General features: G+C 27.8%; 2 protein-coding genes and 1 long non-coding RNA gene across 3 annotated transcripts in view; 2 read left to right on the forward strand and 1 right to left on the reverse strand.

Moving 5' to 3' along the window:
- LOC107437202 (nose resistant to fluoxetine protein 6) overlaps positions 1 to 6483 on the forward strand; it is a 70541-nt gene extending 64058 nt beyond the window's left edge. Inside the window, exons 13-15 of the mRNA XM_016049124.3 lie at positions 454 to 643; positions 2166 to 2308; positions 4759 to 6483. Of these exons, the coding sequence (XP_015904610.2) occupies positions 454 to 643; positions 2166 to 2308; positions 4759 to 5058 (633 nt within the window). The 3' untranslated portion in view covers positions 5059 to 6483. The remainder of the gene's footprint in view (positions 1 to 453; positions 644 to 2165; positions 2309 to 4758) is intronic.
- A 5981-nt stretch (positions 6484 to 12464) lies between these two features.
- The window catches only part of LOC139425410 (uncharacterized), a 48463-nt gene continuing 36094 nt past the window's right edge, over positions 12465 to 24833 (reverse strand). The window contains exon 2 of the long non-coding RNA XR_011636665.1: positions 12465 to 14970. This is a non-coding gene — a long non-coding RNA (uncharacterized lncRNA). The remainder of the gene's footprint in view (positions 14971 to 24833) is intronic.
- The window catches only part of LOC107437201 (nose resistant to fluoxetine protein 6), a 50374-nt gene continuing 40223 nt past the window's right edge, over positions 14683 to 24833 (forward strand). Inside the window, exon 1 of the mRNA XM_016049122.3 lies at positions 14683 to 14977. Coding sequence (XP_015904608.1) covers positions 14683 to 14977 — 295 coding nt within the window. The remainder of the gene's footprint in view (positions 14978 to 24833) is intronic.

Genomic DNA, 24833 nt, shown 5'->3' on the forward strand with positions numbered 1-24833 from the left:
CTTTTCTTTCGCATTTTTCTAAGCTTATAAATTGTAACTTAAACTTGTAAATTATATTTTCAAGCTTGCACATTGCTAAAAAGGCATAAAAAACTTTTTAAGACAATTTTTTGCTTCAAAACTTCCACTGCAAAGGAATATATTACGAATATTCAAATTGCTGAAAAATTACACTCTTTAAGTAAATATTGCTTGTAATAAGAGAAAAAATCCTAAGTTTCAACGACAAGAAGCAGGAATTTAAATACTTTGTTTGAACAAGTTTTACAATTCATTTGTCTTCGAAAAATGCATTATTTTGTAAACGGAAATCACTCTTTAATTATAAGACCTCCTTCAAAGATTTTAACTATCAATTAGTTTTCGACTTACTATCAACTTATTATTTGGCAATTTTTCGCCATGTTAGATATTTAAAGATTTACGTGTAATTATTTTTATCCCATAATTTAGGTGGCAACAACAGTTTTATGGTGTACAGCAATAGCTTCACTTCTTGCTGTCTTTTTTGGTCTTTATGAATACAGACATGGAGATATGAAAATGGATTCTTCATTATCTATTTTATATGCCATGCTAAACAGAAATGTCTATGGTCTTTTCTTAGCATGGTTTACCATAGCTTGTGTCACTGGTAAAGCTGGTAAGTTTGTTTTAAAGCATCCATGGAAAATCATATAATAAAATTCCAAAATAAATTATACCACGTTTTAATCCAAATACATGGGTTAAAATAGTTCTGAATTAAATTTTTTTAATTAATCACAACAAATATAAAATTTTTATATTTAGCCTATTATTTTTACCCGATATATAGTTTCCAATTTTTCGTTAGTACGCTATTGTGCTCAAAGGTTAATCGTTTGATAAACTAAAAGAACCAGATATTCCAGATTGGTTAAGCTTTGAACAAATTAATATAATTATCTCTCATAGAAATGCACATATATGATATTTTAAATATTTATTATTATACGAAAACAGCGTGATTTTTTTTAAACTTTCGTATTCCAATTTAAACTAATTTTAATTTCATAATTTTTATCTACGCAATAAATAAAAAAGTTGACTAACGGAAAATTAAAAATTTTCAAAACCATAAAAAGCATGAAAAATATCAATGTCTTTAAGCAATAAAATTTAATTGGAATCTAAATTGAAAACTAAAACAAATTCGAGTGAACTGTTATCCTTGAATTATATTTCCTTCTATAGGATTCATAATACAAATTGATTTATAATTATATTTAGCTATTTCAACTTCTTATCAAAAATGACTGAATTGTTAATCAATAAAATGTATATTTCAGCTTATAATCTGAGAAAAATAAAAAAGATACAATATTTAAGTAAACTTTCGTACCGTTAATAGAAACTTCTCATTCTTTGGCAAACGTGTTTATAAAATAACTCATTTATGTACTTAATGTTTATATTTTTAACACTTCCTACTCTGAAAAAGAATGGTCAAAACTACCAGAGTATAGTAAAATTTACCATGTTTCTGGCTTTATGGGAACCACAAAAAGATCGGTAATTTTTACCAATGCACTTTTGTGATGATTTTGGAAAAATTAACAAGAAAATGTGGTTTTATAATATGAGATAGAATTTGAAAAATGTGGTAAAATTCGGTAATTTTATCATGATACCTTCAAACATGGCATAAAACCATTCGTTCAGTTAAATTTACTTTTTGGTTAGTTTTTTTTTACTATAAATGTGGCAATAAGAGCTAAAATTTTGAAATCTAGAATTTCTGGAAAATTTTTATTTTATGAACTGAAAAATGTTTTATATGAATAAAATTTTTAAATGACATGTATTTGGGCCGTATCAACCAGACCTACAGTTTTTTATACCATGAATATCATTACCATACCGGTATGGTTAATTTACCAGAATTTTTTCTCCATGTAAAATAGCAAGAGATTGTTTTTTTTTTTTTTTTTTTTTTTAACAAATTTATTTGGACCACTGTTTGTTGACTATAAGACTTCGTTTCTAGAGTTTGGAAAAACAAAAATAGTGCAAGTAATGCAATCTTAACGTTAGTACATTTTTAACATTTCCAGTGAGAAAACGAAATCTTACAATACAATTTTGCTGCTATTGTAACTGTTTGTTTATTTAATTTTATTTTGATCAGAGTGATGTTGTTTTAGGTTTCATCCCTGATATGCTTTCTTGGAGAGCTTTAATACCTGCATACAGACTGTGCTTCTTAGCATACCTATTGCATCTCGTCATTATATATTATCATATCGGTATACTTCGAGAAAGGGTGTATTTGAGCCACGAAGAAAACGTGAGTAAAATTATTTTTTATTCATTATTTTATTTCATATTTGAGATAGGAATGAATTTCTTTAATATTTGATAATTCTTCTACAACACCTAACTTTTCTTCCTAATGTGTTATGTATTTATAGTTTCCTTTGTAAAATATATATATATTTCTTTTCCTCTTATTATCATCCTTGGTAAACTGCCATTTTCCACTTGTGCCATCTTTCTTCCGGCCGTCATATATTATTTCAAAGATATTATAAAAATAATAATAATAATAATAATATATGCACTGGTGTGCGAAACTTAAGCAACAAGTGCGTTTTTTGTCATAAGTCTACAAGAAATCATCCGATTGACATGAAAGTTGAATATGATGTACATTATTTTGCACTTAAGCGATGGTAAAAGAATAATGGTGCAGAAATGAATATAAAGCTTAAAGTAGGGTATGGAACAAAAAAAGGCTTTATTAGACATATAGTGGCGTTACACATGATTGCCTGAACAAGCGTAAGTACAACTGGCAGATGTTCCCTAGTATGGGACATGCCCTCCCCTTACTGTAATTGTTGCTTGGCATCGTCTCTCCATGCTAAGGACCAGATTATCCAGGAGTTCTTAGGGTAAACGTCTCCATTCCTCTTTTAACGAATCTTTCAGCTGATGGGTGTTACCAGGAGGATACTGTCGTGTCGCAAGACGTCTCCCTAATGTAGCCCACACATGCTCTATGGGATTTAGATCTGGAGAGTAAGCTGGCCAATCCATTCGCGTGATATCTTCATTTTCCAGTAGCTCTTGAACATTAGCGGTACGGTGTGGCCGGGCATTGTCATCCATAAAAATGAAGTCTGGTCCAATGGCCCCTTGGAACAGACGCACATGGGGTAGGATTACCTCATTGCAGTAGCTGTCTCCAGTTACAGATCCTCGGTCGAAGATCTGAAGCTCAGTTCGCCCGTTCAGCATAATGCCACCCCAGACGACAACTCCAGGACCACCGTAACGATCTCTTTCCGCGATGTTATTGGGATGAAATCGAGCTCCAACCTCTCTCCAGCTCAACTGACGTTGAGAATCGCTTGTAGCATTAAAACGACTTTTATCTGTGAAGAGGACGCGCCTCCATTGATGAGGTGTCCAGGTTTCGTGTTCTCTGCACCACTCTAAACGGTGCCTCCGATGGCTAACTTTTAAAGGTATGCAGCGTTCAGAACGTCTAGCAAATAAGCCACCTTTGTGGAGGCGTCTGACCACTGTAAATCTTGATATTTGACGTCCCGTGGCTGTGCACAGTTGCTGAGATATGGTGCTCGTTGACTGAAAACGGTTTCTTTTCGCCTAGAGGACAATGTTACGATCATCTCTTGGTGTTGTTTTCCTTAGACGGCCACCACCTACCTTCCGAACAGCTGTACCAGTAGTTTTAAAGGCATTCCAAGCACGAGAAACAACACTTTTGTTGATCCCGAACTCTTCGGCGACATTGGTCACACAACACCCCTCCTCAAGCTTCCCAATCATTCTTCCTCGAGTAAAGTCGTCTAAATGATTTCTTGAAGACATGTTTCACAAAACAAATTACTTGCACTTGCAGCGAATGTCTTTAACTACGGTGCTCTTCATCCTTTTATCACAGCTTTGACCTGAGCGCCGACCCACAAGGTTTACGTACACTTACATCACCTACGACGTTTTATTTCTAAAATTTGCATACAAATAATCTTTCAACTGAATTACGTGCATATTATACTGCAATTTCATGGCTATCTTATACTTTGTTGGGGAGCTGTTGCCGAAAAACCACTTGTTGCTTAAGTTTTGCACACCAGTGTATATATATATTTTGATATTATACCATACTGAAATTTTTGCTCAGGAAGTGCGTGAGATAGTAGTACAGCACGTAACGAAGCATTTTGGATGGGTTTTCTATCTTATTTGACAACAAAGATGGAAATATTTTTAATATTTCTGTTCGAGCTCTTACTTATAATGGTTTGTATGATTTTATAATTGCTAGGCAGAGTTTAACATTTTATTAAAATTTAACACTTAAGGAACTTTGGCAATATTATACATCACTTGAAAATTCTCGTGAATTTTTTTTGTATTATGTTTCTATTCCGTAATTTCCCCATACTGCCTAAATATCTATTATTATAAAGCTTTTTTTATGAAAAAATACATAATTATATTAAATCGTTACTTATAAAATAACTCAATTTAAATTGGTAATTTTAATCAAATAATTTGTTTTCCCCCCCGAGATAGAAACTTAACGTCTTAAATTTATTTGTGTTGCTTTTAGCATAGTTTTTCCATGAAATTGACAGTTATTTTTTAATTAATAACTTCAGTAGTAATTTTTTTTACTTTAATTTTATTAATAATTTTTTATTATTATTTTTTAGCAATAATTTTTAATTTATTAATTTTTGTTCATAACTGCATATTCTTTTACAGATAATCAATTACTTTGGATACCTCGTATCATCCTTCATATTGTCCTACGCTTGTTACATATTCTTCCAAGTGCCTTACATGTGCTTAGAGTCACTCATATTGCAAAGAACTGTCACTGGTGACATTAGTGACAATGAAAATAGTGACTTTGAGAAAGAAGGAAACACGACATTTAGTGACGGAAATAATTGTTCTATTACTGCCAAATCTATTAAGAGACATATGCAGACAATATCGATCAACGGCATAAAAGAAAAACATATTTTATCAAATATACCTTGTCGTCAAGAAAAGTTTTAAGTGATGAATCTGTTTGAATTTATTTTGTTAAGTCATTGAAAAAGTATCTTATAATGGATTAAGGGTTAAAAATGTATGCGAATTGTTAAGGATAAAGGATATTCAGGGCATTTAAGCTGTGTTGGGATGTTATGTTCAGCTTGATTTTTTAATTAAAATCTCATTTGAGTTGTTAATGTGATATATAGATATATTTTAATTAATTTATCATATAATTTTGTACAATTTTCTATAGAAAACTATTATGCATAAAATATTATTCTAAAAAAAGTGATACTATGATAAACTTTTAAGATAAATGATTTGAAGCATTTGGTATGGGTTACATACTTTGGAAATTTATTTAATTTAATTATTCCTTAAATTTAATAAAAATCTGCACGTACATGGTGTTTTATTGAGATAAATTTAAACTAGTACATGAAACTGGAGTTAAGTATTGAAATTTGTGTTGACATTAAAATGTTTGAAACATAATTTTTATAAATATCACTGTTTCCTTTTTTATTTCTAAATGCGATGTGGGTACTCTTTTATATGATTTAACTCTTTTAGGATATAATTATTTTATGATTTTTGAACGGTAAATGAAACCATGCTCAATCGCGATTTTATTTGTAAAAACTTTAAATGCATTATTTTCTCTTTTCTTCTTTGAAACTTTTCTACTTCATCTTATTTCACTGGTTATGTAACTCAGATCTAATTAAATTTATTATTTTCCTGGACTTTTACAATTATGAATAAATAATTTTTAACAGCTTCATTTATGATTATAAATATTCTGTTAAACTAAAGTTTTTATTACATTTAATCATAAGTTTTACATAATTGTTGTCAATGAATATTAATTTAATTCATACAGAGAGAAAATATTGTCTTGTAATAACTAATTATCTCATTACAATTAGGTTGAAACTGTTCCCAAATGGAAATTACCAACTATTAAAATTGCTTTAAACCTCGTATTTTTTAAAGTGTTCAACTCATTAAATAGGCTATATTTAAATATTAAAATTAGATATATCTTCAAATAAATACAATATTTATAGCGCATTGCAATTGTATACTTTTTATAATTGATTTGTTAGTAAATCATTTAATATTTAGACATAATTAATTTTAAAAAAACAAGTGAACTGTATTTTTCAATGTTAAGTTTAAATATATTTACCTTAAGTATATTTTTAATGTTCAGAAAAAAAATTAATTAAACGTATTGCCAAACTATTGTGACAAATTTAATATACTGACCAAATGTTATATTACTTAATATGACATAAGGGATATTTATACGATTTCCATGAAGACATGAGTATGCAAAAAATATTTAAGTTTATTTCAATCAACTGTAAATAATTGTTATATATCTATGTTATTGTTGTATATATATAATTGTTAAAAAAATAAATTTTTTGTTACATATTTGCTATTGTTTTCAATCATAGTATTAGTTATGGTCACAAAATACGCTTTGCTCATTTCTGCACTAAAAAAAGTTATAAATGATGAGTAACAAAAAAATCTTAACTGTTTTTCTTTAAAATTATAATGATAAAGTCGCAAGTTTTTTTTAAAAAAAAAAGCATATTATATTTTCTGTAACTTAATGTTTGTTCATACATTCACTAATACCGTCTGAAACAAATACATAGCACGTATTCTATCTACATTTAATAATTAAGCTTTCTTTTTTATAGACTCAAAAGTGTTACATTTCCAATGGTTTGAAGCTATTACTATACAAAAACTCATTTATTGTAGATGAATGATAGCTTATTATAGCGTGGACTACATTCTTACCCATAATATTTATAAAATATCGAATTTAAAAATTTAACTTTTTTGATAAAATTGCATCATTATCAAATTACGACTTTAATGACCTCAAAGGCCTACCTACCTTAAAGGCCTACCATAAGGCCTCAAGTCTCTCTTTTAGACACCCTTGTCCTGAGCCAGTCCTCTTGCTTCCTCCCATCCATTTAGTTTAGCTTTGCACAAATCTTGGTGCATGTATGTTTGTCAAATAAGTCTCGGTCTTCCGTTTTTACGTTTTCCATGATATGTCTTGTACATTTTCATCTTCTTTTCATGAATGGATTACTTTTTTGCCTTTGTTCGTAGATCTTTATTTGAAATAGTGTTAGGCCAGAAAATGTTTTAAATTATTTTTAAACATTTGTTCTGGAATGTTGCAATTTTTTGATTCCTGTTTTGCGGTGGTTCCAACATTCAGCATCATGCAAAAGTATGGAGAAAACAACAGCTTTAGAAACATTTATTTTTGTTGAAATTTTTATGTTTGAAGCTCGCAATTTTTGAAGGCTTCTGAAGCAACTTTTATGATTCTTTGGTTTATATAATCGTTGCTGCCTAATTGTTTATTTACTATTGTTCCAAGATATATTAAAGAATAAATTTTTTTAACTTCTTTCGAATTTATTTTTATTTCATTAGAAGATTTTGAATTTATTCTCATGGTTTTTGCTTATTCTTATTGCCAAAAGGTATTACCAAATTAGGTGTTATATAATAAAATTACATTAATTTCAATCTTAATGTTTGGTATTTTTTATAGGAAAGAATGTTATTTATCAGATAAAAAAATAGATGAGAATCATAATTTGATTAAAAAGAAATAAATAATCATTGAACAATGTACACGCTTATTTTAAATATTACAAATATTGGTTATTATCATACATTATTAAAAATTGGTGAACGCTATGACCAATAAAACCATTCAAACTTTTAGCATGATATTAACTTTAAAAAAAATTTTTTTGGTTAATGGCGGGCACTTGGATCTATTTCCCATTGACCTCAGAAATGTCTGAATTGTTACTCTCTTATTGTTACCCAGTGAGTACCTATGGCTAAGCCATGGCACTTTATATCCTTATTTAACTTCTTAAACTTGATTACATGTTTCTATGTTGCCACTCAATATAAAGCTATCGTCATCTGTGGAAACACATGGTAACGTATGCCTTTATGGCAAACGTCATAGAACATTATATGGATTTTCATATAGATTTTGAACGGAAATTTCTCCCAATACCTGATGAAAAAATTCCATTGTCTTCTGGATTGAGTTCAAAATTACAAGTCTACGGAGTGGAACAATAGTAGTCGTAAACACAAAAAATTGAATCGGCTGTTCAAAGACGGTTATAAATTATATCCAGAATTGAGCTGTGTTGGCTCAGAAAATAGGGAGTTCTCCTTCCAATGTGGTGAACAGGGTTCGAATCCCAGCGATGGCTGGACGATACGAATTCTGCATTCGGCTTGCCCCGACCATAGTGCTGACGTAAAGCATCTTCAGCGGTAGACGAATCAAGAATTAGATTTACCTTGCCGTCAGGCTAACCGTGGGAGGTTTTCAGGATTTTCCTCTCCAAATGAGGGTTATCTATCTCTAAAAGTCCTCCACGGAGCTAAATTTCTCCCACCACTTGATCCATGAGTTCCTTTGTCTTCTGGATTGGATTCAAAATTAAAAGACTATGGAGTTGGTCCTTAATAGTAATAAACCCAAAGAAATTGGGTCGGCTGTTCAACGACAGTTATAAAATCATACACAGAATTGACTCGGCTATTCGACGACAGTTGAACAGCCGAAAGATCTCGAGAGACAATCTCTAGTTGAAATTTTAGAACAATTTTAAGGATCGGAAATTAAAATTATCCCTCTTCTCTCTGTCCCAATTTCAGGACATTGCCCAAATGATTCTGGAATTTTAAGTAAGAGAGAGAGAGACAGACAGACAAATATTTCTTTTCATTTGTATAGATTATTGTATTTTCTAATACGCATAATTTTTTTTTTAATCTCTCGCCTTCATTTTATCTCGCATTCATTATTTTAAGGATTTTCGGTAAAATTATCCAAAAAATCATTGTAGTTGAATGGTTCTTTTCTATTATTATATATGCATAAATTTGTCTATGTATAGTTGAATGGTAAAATATCATCGAGCTATAGAAAACTCTTGTCATTGCCGTATCGCAAAGGTGTGATATAATCTCGGGCAAAAGTTCACAGTAGCTCAGAAACAAAACTTTTTCATTGGCTTAAAAGAAAAAGTTATGATAAAATTTTAAAATAGGTAAAATTTCATAGGGGATATTTTGTGCGCTCAGGGTATTTTTATGCCAAATTTTTCTTTAAGATGGGACTCGATTCAATTTCGCATCAAAATTAAATTTTAATTCCCTGTGAAATTGAATTTTGCCAATTTGATGTCAAAATAATTTAGCAATTTTGTGCTGTAGTTCAAGCTTTCGATAATATGGTTCAATACTTCGATGAATTTTTAAATATCTGACTATTGGAAAAGCATAATTTGTACAAAATTTTCGAAATTGAGTGTATTACTAATTTAGATTCTCTGTATTATTAGCTTTCTACAAATACTTTTGCTCTTATTTCAATTATTTACAAAATTAAAGCAGTTTCTGTTCAAGGTGATAATGATGACTGATGAGTCTTTAAGAGTCTTAAGAAAATCTAATTGTCTCAAAATTAGACTTTCTCACATTTTACTCCACCTTAAGCATGATATATGAAATTGTTTTTAAAATAATTGTCTGCATTTCTTCATGAGTATTTATGATTATAGCTCACATGTTTTGAGCTACAGACTAAGAGAAAAAAGTCGAGTTTAATTTTTATGCATGTTTTTTTTGCAAAGACAAGTACGGAATTATTTTAAAATTAGCTTTTTTAACTAAATTTATCCGTAACTCAGTAGTTTATGCTCTTGATCTTAAGATAATAGTTCAAAACATAGTTGATAGCTTTCTAAATAAAATCAACAAAGGATACTTTGTTTTAAGCGATGCTAATTGTTTTCCAGTATTTAGCATATATATATATATATATTGCTAAATGTATCAAATTATGGTGTGCAAAATGTAATTCANTATATATATATATATATATAAATGACTTATTTTTACCTAAAAGTAGCCATTTAAAAATAATAATTTTTTTTGTTGCTATTTTATAAGTGCTTACAGATATTAAAACAAACTAGTTTTTTGTAAATTTTATATTAATATTAAAAAAAAGTTGTGGACGCTAATAAATACCTTAAATCTGGTTACCTTAAAGTAAAATTGAACTGATGACAGGGCTTTAAGAAAATTTTTCGGCTGTTGAATTTCATCGTATGATATAATTGCTTTGCTATTTTTTCACTTAATTTATTTCATTTCAAAGTGCTTCAACTAAATAAACTGGAAAAACATTCTGATGCATAGCTGCACCCACTTCTGGTGTTGAGGTACACTAAATTTTTTGCTGTAAATATAGTCAGATTTTTGGTTTACTTTCTCACTGATGTAAATTTATAAATTTATTATTTATTTATATATTTATTTACAGTTTATTTGTTTACTGATAACTCATATTTTTATGCACATTAGAATCAATTTATTAGCTTTATTTCAAAAGCATTACGTTTAAAAAATCAGTATATATTTAGTAAAATATTTGCAATAATTCTTCCAAACAATTGTTATTTTCTCAGCTTCATAAAATTTCAGCGCAATAGCTTTTATTTTCTACTAAAAAATTTCTTCATTTTACTTCAACACCAAAAATGGGGGCACTTAAACACCAAAATTATTGACAGTGTGTGCTGAAACTGAGCTGAGTACAAGCGGTATAACTGATTAAATACTATAATGATAATCTTTAAACGCAAACCCTTTCTAGCACAAAATAATGATATATTAAAATTTTTTTGTCGATTTTATTGATGTGATATTTTTTATCATTGCACATATTACAAAAAATTTTAGACAAATCAATAAATTTTCACCAATGTGACAATAAATGTTTAAATAGCAATCCTCAGAAAATTAATTGCATTTTCTCTTGAGAAAAACTAAATTTGCTTTAAAAAACTGTAGAAAAAATATAGATAATATTTTGTTAGAAAACCTGATTTTAATAGTAAGCAATTTCGAAAATAAAGTAATTTGCAAAGCCTCTACACTAATCTTCATAATAAATATTGAAAACAAAATCAGTGTAGTTGATACTATACTGATTACTAAGATATCTGCTACTAATATCTCTATTGCACTGTTACGAAGATCACTGTTTCAGATACTACATTTGTATTGCAATACTTCAACAACTTAAAAAATATTCAATTTATACAAAATCTTAGATGTAAATGTATTTAAAACTGCTTCAAAATATTACTATAGTACTAGCACTGGAAGTACTAGTTAGACTAAGCATCGTAAAAAATATTGAGAAAAAAATCCGTTTTATTGACGAGTAACTTCTCAGGTAACTTCTTAATGTGATCTCTGTTTCAGAAAGTCAAATATGTAGCACAATACGTAACAACTTAAAGAAAATAGTAAAATTTTACAAAATCTTACAAATAAATTCAATTAAAACTGCTTCAAAATAGTTTCTACTGATACTAAATTTTAAACCTTTAAGAGAATTTTAATTAAAATCTTACGCATTCTCATAAAATACTGTAAGTTCCATGGCCTATATTTGATCTCAGTTTAGTAACGTAACCTGCTTCTTCACCGACCTTGTACTCTCAGTAGAAAGTGAAAGCTTGACCTGAACCTGCACTTGGACTACCGCATGTATACATTTAATATGAGTGAGTAAAGATAGTAGGTCAATTCTTCTTTTACAGAGAAGTCATTGGTGTCAAAGATGTAACTAAGACTTTTTTTTTTCTTATTTTCTTCATTTCCGATTTAAAGTGTTTTATGCTAATTTATTAGGGTAAAAAGAACAAGCAAGCAATATTCTTAAGATAATTCATATTACTACAAATTTATTTATTACATAATCAATTAGCTTAATAATAGTTAAGTAATTATGGGATAATTACTTAATTACAATTAAGATAGTTATATATTTTCGAGATAAACGTATTAAATTATTTACGTAAACTTTTTGAAATGTATCCAAACTGTCAAATGTCATATTTTAATAAATTAAAAGAAAAGTATAAATGGATTATTTTTCTGAGTCAAACTTTATATCTTATTGTCTGCAGGAAAAAAAATTGATTTTTTAAAGAAAATTTGAATAGTTATAAAACTGAAAAATCTTTAAGAAATGTTTTAACTTTAATAACATGAAAAATTTGGTTCACAATGTTTTAAACAAAAATATTTGTTTTGAAGAAGCAAGCTTAAAAGTCTTTTTATGTAAAAAAATTTTTTTTTGATTTCCCCCAGCAAATGTTCAAACATTCGTAATTAAATGCTTTTTTAAAATAAGACGAAAATTTATTTAAATTTAATGTCTCCTGTGCCATCCATGTTAGCTGAAATTAAATAGGGTGAGAAAAATTTAATTATTTTTTATGAATAATTTCAGTTTGAACAGTGCACATATTGTCCAAACACGAAAAAAATTAATTTATTTAAAAGGGCAAAGTTACCACTCTTAGGTACATTTAATTATTTTGATACAATTCTAAAGTTGAAAAAAACATTTACCAAATGATTGTTTGAACTGTTAAGTGTTACATTTACTCTTGTATTTTCTTTTCAGTTAAAATTTTTTATCAAATGCATAGGATCTGGTACAAATACTTAAAGTAATAAATAGGCCGATCACTTTAAGTAAAAATATCTAATTAAACAACATAAATTAAAAGACACAGTTTCAGTGCTTTGCTTGTTCAGTTATTTCAAGTAATACCATGTGTACACTGAGAAAAAAAGTATGGGTAAAACTACCAGAATATAGTAAAATGTATCGTATTTCTGGCTCAACGTGAACGCCAAAAAGCTAGGTAATTTTTGCCGAAGCGCCTTGGTAATAATTTTGGTGAAACTACAGTAAAATAAGGTTTAATAATAAGTGTTTTTACCAAGTTTACGAAATAAGATTTGGTGAAATTTGATAATTTTATCAAGATATTTTAGAGTATGTCTTAAATTCTATTTATTCGGTTAAATTTTCTCCTTAAACAATTGTAAAAAAAATTATTATACAAACTCTGTTCTTTGCAATTAATAATAGTCTGCGTCTTCTATTTTTAAATTCTATTTTAAATTGAGCTTTAGTAATTTTAACAGCTAATTAAACTTACTTAAAATGTTTGCGAAGTAAAAGAAAAAAACTATGCAAATATTTCATAAAAATTCCAAATATATTTACACAGTTAAAATAAATTGGGATATATATTTATGCGCTTTTTACAGTGTATGAGTATGAATAGGTGTAAAAACCTCCAGTAGTATATCATTAAAAATTATCCAAATACTTGCAAAAAAGGACACTTTTTAATTCTACCACTTCTTATGTACTTTTAAATTGTGCAGTTTAATAAAATTGTTATTTGTTTCATTTGGCTGTTTCTTTTCTCTTAAAACTGAAAATACAGGCACTTCAGGAACATTGTTTTTAAAATTAAAGCTTTCAATTGTCTAATTTGTGTTGCAAATATTTGTTAGATTAATATAATAAATTCTTTCATTTAAAGTTTAGTTAAATCTGTGTTAAAAAATTTTGTATACAATTGTAATGAACCCTTGGTGATTTCTCATAAGTCTTCAAATGATACCAAGTAAATCTTTCCTTGGAAAGTTCTAAGCATCAATCTTGTAATCCTCGCTTTTTGAAATGATACTATCTGCAATTATTGTTAAATTGAAATTTCAATCTCTTGTGTTTTACCAATTTGCTGAAAATATTTCTAAAAAATTCTTTTTGACATTATTGCAACCTGAGGTTATTCTTTTAATTCGAGTTTAGTAAGACTAAATTTTCTAATGTTAATTTATAAATTTTAACGTTGAATTTTGATAATAACATTAATTTTTAAAGAGCATGTAATATTTTATATATTAAAGGTTTTTAATGTTAATTTATTAATGTTACAAATCTTTCATACGATTTTATTAATTTATTATTAAGATTTTTCCGTATTATTGTTTGTACTTAGATTATATATAAATCAAAAATTATAGTTTCCAGACAATAAAGACGATATAGTTCAGAGCTAGAAAGCATTCTCTGAAATATGATATATAGAAATAGACAGTTTCAAAATTAACAAATGTAATTTAAGAATACTTCTATATTGCAAATTATCTTTCATTGATTTATTTAGTTTTTTAATACAAAGCTACGAGCGAAAAAGTATAATAAAGAAATTATAGGAAAAAAAATCTCAAATGTGATGAAACATCAAAACTTGATAACAGGCTAGCTTTGAAGTTCAAGGCAGACGATATTAAACAAGAGTTAATAGAACAAACACGCGACCTAAACATACTCGTCTGCAGAGTGAATACAAAATTCTAAAGAGCGAAAGTAGTTTTCGCTGCAGAGAACGCAATTGTTTCCCCATCACTCAGTTCAGTTAAAAGAGTTACAATCCTGAGTTGTGTTTGGTTTTTATCGTCTGCTTTGGTTTTTAAATCGATTATTATTGTTCTACTTTAATTTTGTAAATCGATTCGTTTCCACATGCGATTAATTTCACTGGCATGCTTTTCTTTATTATGAAAGTTGTTTGATCTGTTAGAAATGTAATTTTGTTACGAACTTTAATTAAGAAAAATATATAATCAGTACCATCGATTTTTCAAAAGTCATTTTTTGATTTAATCATGTTGATTGCGTGTTATGTCGTGCTTTTATTTTCGATTAATTTTTCAAATTTTGTGACTACTGCTGAAACATCCTCTGAAGGAATTGCGTCTACCACTGAGTCACCGAAAATTGTAAAAAAGACGGAAACTGGTCTTCAAGGAAAATTGAAAGAGATGATGGACTCAATATCCAAGCAAATTTTTCCATATGCAGTTAAACTTGGTACTACTTCAAAAGCATCAACTTCTTGTAAACTTGATTTAATGGTTACAGGTATGGCAGCTCAGCGCATGGCCCCATGGTCACTGAAAAGTAAGTGGAGCTTATCAGAACTATTTAAGGATTCGCTTTACATTAAATTGAAAGAGAAAGAAATTCATATTTTATTAAATTAAGTTTAATTATAACTTAAAATTAAAACATTTCATTAATTGACATGAAATTGTACTTTAATTTCATTTTGGAAACTACAAACAAAAAAATACAACTGAGTTAGCCAAATGTAGAGGCGATAAATGTAATCTAAGATATACGAGATAACATGAAATAAAAATCATAAAATTAGAGGCAAGAGAAATTAAGGCATGTAAATTATGTCTAATATTAAAAATTTTATACGTTAGAATAGATTCTATGTTTTAAAAAAAAGTTCCATCTTCTTTCAATAATTATCTTTCTTTTAACTTTTATTGCATATTAATTCTTGTCTAGATCTTCAGATTATTCACAAAATAATAATAAATGTCTACTCGATTGAATGTTTTATTCTATTACATGCAATAAAATTCTGTATGTTGTGCTATGTAACTGCATAATTGGTCTAGGTAGTTAATTAACAATTATGCAAGCTATTTATTTTAAACCATTAGTGCACTGTAAGAAATTCCACACAAAATTACGGTAAAAAACAGTTGCACTCAGGGTGCCGGTACGCTTTGCCATAAAATCCACTTCTACCAGAACATGACAAAACACCAAAATATGATAACAAGACAAAAATATGATGTACCGTAATTTTTACAGTTATAATTACCGTAAAATCACTGAATTACTCTAATTAAATAAATTTTACTGTAAGAATTACTGTATAATATATTGAGGTAAAAATGGATTTTACGGAAGAATAAATTTTCCAGAGCTGGTACTTTATTCCGTAATTTGTTCTAGTTTCTTACGGTGTAGTTTTAATATTGCTTAGTATTAATTATTTTATGCGCATTCTAAACGTGTTTAACGAACATTTACTCGATTTCAGGAGTATTATTAGTAAAATACTGGTTGTGATGTTAAATTTTCCTATCTTTTCTGTGCGGTATTAAACAAATAACGAATTCATACTGATTTTAATAAAAGTGAAAGATGAAACCATATGCGACAAATATCGGCGTCCTTGTTATGTTTATTCTGATCTTAAACAGCGTCCATTATGCTTATTCTGGTCAATGAAAATCTTTAGGTTTGAGAAAATGAAAAGCGTTTGTGATTAAATTTTTTTGTTTTAAAAACCTAATCCAATTCTACATTATCTGGGTCCATAAAAATTTCGAAAAAGTTGAATAAGACATTGATTTTGATAATTTCTTGCTAGGGGACAAAATCTTACTAAAATGGCGATTTTTAAAAATGTTTAATAATTTTTATAATATTTAAACTAATATTAATGTTTATAATTATGCTAATAATTGCGTTTTATTACCCAGCTAATTCTTCATGGCAAGGTGGCATATAGAGTTTAAAATTATTTTTGTATTATTTGTAAGGCACATTAAATGGGACTTTTTTGTGAAAAAACTTAGAAAAACCATTATGAAGAATTGTTTTTATACAAAATTTGGATGATTTAGAGAACTGCGCATTACCTTAAACCATTCAACTCTTTTAGAATAATAACCTTTTAAAGTACGCAAATGATAGTTTTGATGCTCAAAATTTTAGAGGACGCTTCATTTTTAAATTTGCCACTTTGAAAAATTCTATAAGATCTAGCCCAAGGGTATCCATTCTGGCTAGAGTACATCGAAAAAGATCCACTGATTTCAAAATTTAAAAAAAAAATGGAGAAGAGTCGCCTTAGATGGGAAAGGTTGGAAATTTCTTGTGATGGAGGCAGACAAAGTCTGTGAAAGGCTACGGTGCTCATAAAGAAGAATTTCAGATGCAATCATTACTATGTTTTTCATGAATAAATACTAAAGCAAATCACACTAAGTAAGCATTTGAAATCATTAATGTTTTATTGCTAATTTTCTTGTCAAATTATTAAACCTTTTTTTTTTGTTCCAAAAAAGAGAATTTTTGTAAATTGCAACAACTGGTTAAAATTGTTTTAAAAAAGAAATCCTTTTGATTTAATTTTTGTTTAATTTTTCATTTACATTTCAGCAACAATTAGATACTTCAAAACAACAGTTCTGATACTTCAAAACTGATTATAAAGAACTGATAATAACTAGTAAAACATTTAGTAGATGGTTCAACAGACAAAAGGACAAAAAAATAATTAAAAAATAATCCAAATCCTGTCAAGTATGGTAGTTTTCCTATCTTTTGTATGATAAATTAATGAGGACACCATGCCTCCTAAAGTGTAATAAGAACTCAAATGGAATAAAATTTCAGTTAGCCATCCCTAACCGGAAAATTTGGAAATGAAGAGGTGGCGCATGCTATTTCACTGAGCAATGAAATTTCAATATCCTATGTGTATGAAATCACATAGAAATGCTGTCATACAAATATTTGATAATGGAACGAAAGTTAGCAAGAATTATACCACGCTGTATGGAAAAAAAAACTAGTAATATTTCAGTAGAATTTTATGTAAATATTTTATGTATGTTGTCTCCTAAATCCTAATGTAATCCGCGTTTTCTTATTTTCTCCATCGTTATCTGCACTGTAAAATGTCTAGGTCAATTTGGGTGCACTATTCACAAAATCCATTTTACCGAAAAAGACATTTTTACAGTAAAATATTATACCGTAATTTTTACAGTAATATTTATTTATTTAGGGTGATTCAACGATTTTACGGTAATTATTGCTGTAAAAATCATGGTACATTAAATTTTATGTGTTTCGGTAAAAATAGATTTTACCGTAAAAAGTATCTTTTCCTTGAGTGCCAGTACGCTCTATCTTAATTTGATCCAATTTTTTTTACAGTGTAGAAAGACCTAAATTAAAGGCATTAAAGGGTACGAAAGGATTAGAAGCTTAAATGCCTAGAAAATAAGTGAAAAAAATAAAATAATGAATTTGTCTTAAATGTTTTTTCTTTCAATTTAAGAGAGCAAAAACTATAAAATATTTTCAAATCGTTATAATTCCTTACATATTAGAATAGCAATTTCCATTTCTTTAGCACATCAGGAGATATTTAATCCATAAAATTTTCCTATTCTTTCCTCGGGGAGATCAAAAAAGTTCTCGCGAGATAATTGGGAGAATTCATTGTATGAGAGTTTTTTTAATATCTCACCCTCAACTGCTTATAACCAAATATTTATGTTATGAGAAAGTGGAGGGAAGAGGAGATGTAAGCAAGGATAAGAAACAATTAATAAAAGGATTTCGAGAAAAAAACAGAAATACCCTTTGAAATGATTTTCTTTTAAGCTTGCTTCTATTCATATTCTTTTTTGATTCACTAGTTCCTCATAAGAAATTTAATGGTAAAGTTAACCTTTTTCCTTTTTTTAATTCAAATTCATGGACATAAAATTATTGAAAAGGGATAAATATAGGGTGGGAATATTCTCAGAAATATTCCTGTAATGTTTCCAGAAACATCTCCCAGAAGTTGCATGTGTGATCGAAGAAAACGGGAGTATTCGAAGTCAAGAGGTTGTTCTAAATAAGAATCATTAAAAGTGATGCCATCGCTCGAAAAAAATCTCTCTTTCTTTTTCTTTTTTTTCGTAAAGCTAACTAATTTTAAGAATTTAAAATATTTTGCACTGAAGATTTCATTTATTTGATTAAAAATATCAATGTTACTTAAAAGTTAACGAAATAATTTCCCTTTCTTTTGCATTCTTTTATTTTTGGGGTCGTCTTCAAGTGATGTCATATCGGAGAGAGGGGTGGGGTTACGTGATTTATGACATTTGGTGACAAGAAGAAGGGAGGGAGATTACAAGAAGTGGGACATCACACACTTTGGTTCAAATATTATGTGTAGTATTTCTATGTTGTTAATTTTTATGTCTTTTATCATCTTACTATATATTATTTCTCACCATTAAAAAGATTGCTGTTTTCTTTCGATGATTTTCTTTTATTATTTTGTTAACATGTAGCTAGTATGTTAGTTTGATTCTATGATTTGATTATAATTTTTTTTAAATACTTGCTTAAATACTTGTGATGGAGGAAATAAACTAGCAATTGTATTAAGCTATAACCTGATATTGAAGACTTTTTCTAAAATTATGTATTTAAAATTATTTTGTTGATAGAGTAAGATTCAAAAAGCTTCTGCGTTTAGTTGTTCTTAATACATATTGATATTTTATTACAGTTGCACGGTAATTATAGTAAACCTACATCATTTTCATATAATACAATCAATATTATTACTAAGCTTGCAAATACCGTAAAAAATACATGGTTAAATTTAAAATATAAAACTACTTCATTACAAGCATTTATGTAATATAGCGAGACATATGAAAGGAGAAGGGTGTAAGGTAAAATTTAACACTTTCTAACAAAGAAGAAGGAAGGTATGAGAAATATTGAAAAATGTGTAACACGATTTATCGATTTTAATGTTTGTGGTGCACATATTATATATTTTGCTTGTATTTTTATTCCCTCAAAAATTTCAAAATCTGTTAATTCACTTCAAATTTCAGTTTTATTTCTCTCGCTTCAAACTGGCAATTAACTATTATTCCTCAATTCTCTTTTTTTTTTAATTTCAAATGATATAAAGTTTTAAATAAATAATCAGAATTTGCTAGATTATATTAGATTATATTTACTAATAGATTTATTATTAAAATTTTTCAGCATTTTTTCTGAAAATTATAATTTCTAATTTTGTTTAAAAATTTTTAAATTTGTTCCAATTTCATTTAATTGCTTCATTAATTGTTGAAATTTTAAATAAACGTATAAAATACAAAGTTCATAAACAAATGCTGGGCTCAAAAAACAAATATGTAACAAATGGACATTATTTTAATGAAAATCTGCAGTTAGAAATAAGTTTAAAATGTTTGTAACAAGAATTGATTTGCTGCAACGGAAAGTTATTTTTAAGAAGAAAAACAAAATTACCATTATTAATTCTGTTTCCCGCGTCTTTTTATAGCTATTTCCCTTATAATCGTTTAAACCCATTTGCGTAAAAATAATTGCTTTTATTGCAGAGATTTACAGCTATAATTCAAAATTATATCATTGAATGAAAAAATTCTTTTGATATGGTGAGTTATAATTAGAGAAAATTAAAGTTCATAAATTGCTTTCAGAAAGATTATTAAATTAAGCATCATTCAAAGTTGCTACTTTTTTTGGTGCTTCTTTGTCGATCTGTGAAAGTTTATTCAATCCATTATGTGGAGAATGTTGATCTTTTGTCACTTGAAGGTTACATAAATATGAAAGTCCTTCTGTAACTCAAAGGTTTCACAAATTTGCAATTCATAATGGTTTTGTAGACATTGTTTGATTTGGAAAAACACAGAGAGCTAAAAGCTCAAGAAACAATTGCGAAACTAGCTTGAGGTGATGCATGTCAAACCATGCTCACGAATAATAAAATGAGTTAAACAAAAAATGCATTCCTTAAAATATATTGTGAGTGATGTTATCGCTGCTCTTGAAAGAACAGGAGAAAGTTACTCTAATTTTGCTAAAAAAAAAATTTAAAAAGTGTATTTTAATCTACTACGTACTAAATAAAAACATTACTATTAATGTATATCTTTGTGCGTTTTAAACTAATTTTAATTAGTTAATAATTTACAATGTGTGAAGCTAAATGCGTTTGTAAGTTAAGATTTAAGTCTTTGCTTAATATTTATCTCCATGTTGCATTTAATTATTCTTTGATTTTTTGAAAATAAAGTTTGCAAAATTTTACTTCATAAAGGGGAGCTGTTGTCTTTGATTCAGTTCCTTTATTAAGCCATTTCCATTAGCTAATAGTTATTGACAGTAAGCGCAAACTTCTGTTTAGTGTATTATACGAAAGTGAAAAATCGCTTTATTGAATATCATCTACGTTCAAGCAATGTACTCACCTAAGAAAGTATGATTTTTGTAAAATTTGAATGCAAAAGTAAATATAGACAGCAGCGAGATGCTAAAAGTGTTTCATTTGTTAGCGGTAATATCAGCGTCATTTTATCAAGTTGACAATAGCTGCATACTTTGAAAATTGAAGTCTTGAGCCTTTTTCATACAAAAACTGCCCCCAATAAGCCAGTCTGCAATGAACAATCTGTCCCAGAATAAATCATGCAGACCATATCCAAACTTTTTGAAACTTTTTCAAGTTGTATAAAAAAGACCATCGTGTCTGATATATTATAAATATATCGGAAGTTATTAAACCTTTGGTCAGATAAACAATGACCCTATTAAAGATAAGTCATGACGGCCGTATAACATATCTATCAATAGAGGAGATCAAAAGTTAATACTACAAAAACTGCAACTACAACTCAAAATGAATTATTGGCGATGAAAAATATGTGAGATTAATAAAATTTATAATCGGCTTATTATTTATTTTGCTGAACTATAATATTTTAAAGATATGGCTATTGTTGTTTGTATACTAATCTAATTGTAATTTACTATTAAATTCTCATTTTTAACGAATTATCGTTCGTAAACATGTTCAATGTCATTGATACGCAAAGAAAAATTCAGGATCAAATTAAAGAACAAAGTACTGGATCATTGAGTGCATCATCCATAAAATCTATTTTTAAATATCACACCGTATTTTTACAGTAATATTTATTTAATTAGAGTGATTAAACTGTAATTACTTCTGTAAAAATTATAGTCTATCAGATTTCTTGTTTCGTAACATGTTCCGGTAAAAATCGATTTTCCGTTTAAAAAATATACGGACACCCTGAGTGCCGAAATTTTTAACTGTAATTTGATCCAGAATTTTTGAAGTTTAGATTATCACACTGTCTTTGCTTTACACCATTTAAGTACTCTTCATGAATTATGAGAATCTGCACTAAGGAAACATGTAGGTCAAAAATACCAAAACATTGTAAAATTTACCGTGTTTTTGACACTATGAGAACAAGAAAGTTTTTGGTGATTTTTACCGAAGCACTTTAGGATTTCGGTAAAATAACAATAAAATATGACTTTATAATATATGGTAAAATTTGGCTATTTTATCATGATATCTAAGAGCATGGCATGAAAACCATTTATAAGTTTAAATTTACTTTTAAGTTTTGCATTTTTCACTAAATGCGTGGTAATGAGATGCATAATTTGGAAAACCGTTACCATATGAACGGAAAAATTACTGAATGACTAGTCACTGCTAGAAGCCGCAACTAATTACCGAATGTTTGGATTTTTATTACCAGAATTATGGATTTATGAGCGAGAATATCATAATCATGCAATATATATTTACTAAAATTTTATTGATTTTTTTTCTCTGATAAATATGTTTCCACGTAGTCTTTTTAAATCTCTTTTCATCTAATAAAGAAAAACATATTAAATTATTATGATGCATATCTTTACAGCATGCACTCTACTGAAATATTTTATTAGTTTTCATCAATGGTTGTAATTATTTTAAACAATATAGTAAGAATGCTCAACAGCACGCCAGGGATTTATTTAATACAAGTTGGCAAAATATCCAAGATAAGTTATCAGGCAAAAGAAACAAGGCATCATGTTTGGGAAAAAATAAGTTTCTAAAATAAACTCTGACTGCTGATCAACGAAGATATGTTGCTTCTAAAGTTAAGTGCCAAGTGATGGTTGCTTCCAGAATCCATACTGGCCAACTACAAAATTCTTAGGCTATCTGTAAGGCTATCTGTAATTTAGGCTATCTGTAAATAAATATAGTCTTTTTGTAAAATTTGGTTAATCATCTAAAAATTATTTCCTACCTTCAAAATAGATCATGGAGGAAATAAAATTTAAAAATCATTTAATACTTTTGTATAATGTAGCATTTCTAAATAAATATAAATTTTAGTATCAGTTTTAAGTGTTGGTATTTCAATCAACTATTTAAAGGTTAACGTTAAAATCACAATAACCCGCAATTTATTCAATTTTTGTACTTGATTTAATATTTTTGTGTTATTGTCAAAAATGCAATCAGTTTTTCTCCATCAGTTTCGATATTAAATCTTTGCTGTGCCACGAAGTAGGAAAAAATGCAAATTTTAGAACCAACATAAGTACATGTGTAAATTTTAAAGTGATTCAAATGCATTTAGTATACTAACTTCAAATCAGATATAAATTTGTCATCGATATATATAAAATAAATGTTCTTTCATTTTATTTGATAGACTCAATATGCTTTGAATCACCACAATTTAAAAATGTGTTAAATGTACAAAATAATTGTACCGTATACAATTTACGTAAGTTTAAAAATAATGATAAATTTGAGGAAAGAAGAAGATTGATTTGGAGCTTGAATTGATTGAAATTTTAATAAATTTAAAATTACTATAATATGGATGTTAACAATAACGTTAGAATAAATTGTAATTCTATGCACGCTACAGCTGGAAAAAAATAGAACAATATTAGCCTGTTTTTCCTTACAATTTACAATGTACAAGAATACCCCATTTATTGCTAATATTTGAAAATAATAATGTACAATAATATAAATAAAATAATACAAAACAATTGATGCAGCTTCATTTAAATATTTAAGGTATCTGTTAAAAACCATATCGAGGAAAGTGAAGATCGTTATTTGAAAAGCTGTTCATAATTTCCTGATACATTCAAAAAATCCTTCAAGTGTTCATTATTTTTTTTTTTTGATAAAAATTCAATATTGTAAAAATAATTTAGTTCCTGGTTCTCTCTTTTTTTACTTTCAATACACGATATGCGTTTTTTTCTTTCAAAAATTCTGAATACAAATAAAACAATTCTAATCACTAGTATGAATACATGTATTAAATATATGGTATAGAATATGATAACCAAATTTTAAGTAATATTGGGTTCGGCATACGCAACTGCTGAAATAGTTAAGGGCACCAATTGCTTTTTATGTTTTCAAGTAAAAATATTATGTAATAAATTGAATGAAAAAAAAAACTTTTTTATCATGTATAAAACTACTTTGTTTTTAATCTTCTTTAAAGCAAAGTAACCACATTTTAAAGTGATTACTACTGAAAACTTAAGGCATTTTATTAGCTTAGTCTGTCCTAACTTTTGAAACCAATTTTATTCTTACTGCTTTTAATCACTTTCGAAAGAAGATTCGAACTTAGAATAGATAGTTTTATGATGTAATAACCGTCTTTTTTAAGGATCATTTTTCGATACATTAGATACATGCATTAGATATTTATATACGTAAGTTACTTATATATCTATGAGTTATTTATAGTCATATACATATTGTACTTTCATTTTAATGCATTTACAGTAAAACAGCATATTTTTTTTAATCGAAATATTGTTTTTTGTTGAATTCCAATTTTAAACAAAATTCTAATTAAAATCTTTTATATCAAAACAAAATAGTCTTCTTGATGTAGATTTATTAGCTATCAAATTTCATTCTTTATTAAAGTTATTGAATAGTTTAAACAAGTTTCACTAATAATAAATTATTTGTGGGGTAAAAAATATTTTCAATATTACCCTTCAGATATTAAACATTAGAACAAAATTTACATATGAGTGAGATTAAAATCGATTCAAAGCTTAATTGATACACAAGCTTAAACAATAGTTTATTAATTATTAATTTTTCATTTAACTTTCATATGTTCCTAAGGCCATTAAGTTTATTGAAGACTAATAATGAATGTTTAATTTGAAATCATAATATATCATTATGACAAAACTTACTAGTGCTAGATATAATTTTCATATTAATAAAAGCATGTAACATGCTGAGTCAAACATATTTTTAATTTGTTTTAATTATAGGTCAACAAAGTAGAGA

Source organism: Parasteatoda tepidariorum, chromosome 4 (genome assembly GCF_043381705.1).
Source record: "Parasteatoda tepidariorum isolate YZ-2023 chromosome 4, CAS_Ptep_4.0, whole genome shotgun sequence".
Taxonomy (NCBI): domain Eukaryota; kingdom Metazoa; phylum Arthropoda; class Arachnida; order Araneae; family Theridiidae; genus Parasteatoda; species Parasteatoda tepidariorum.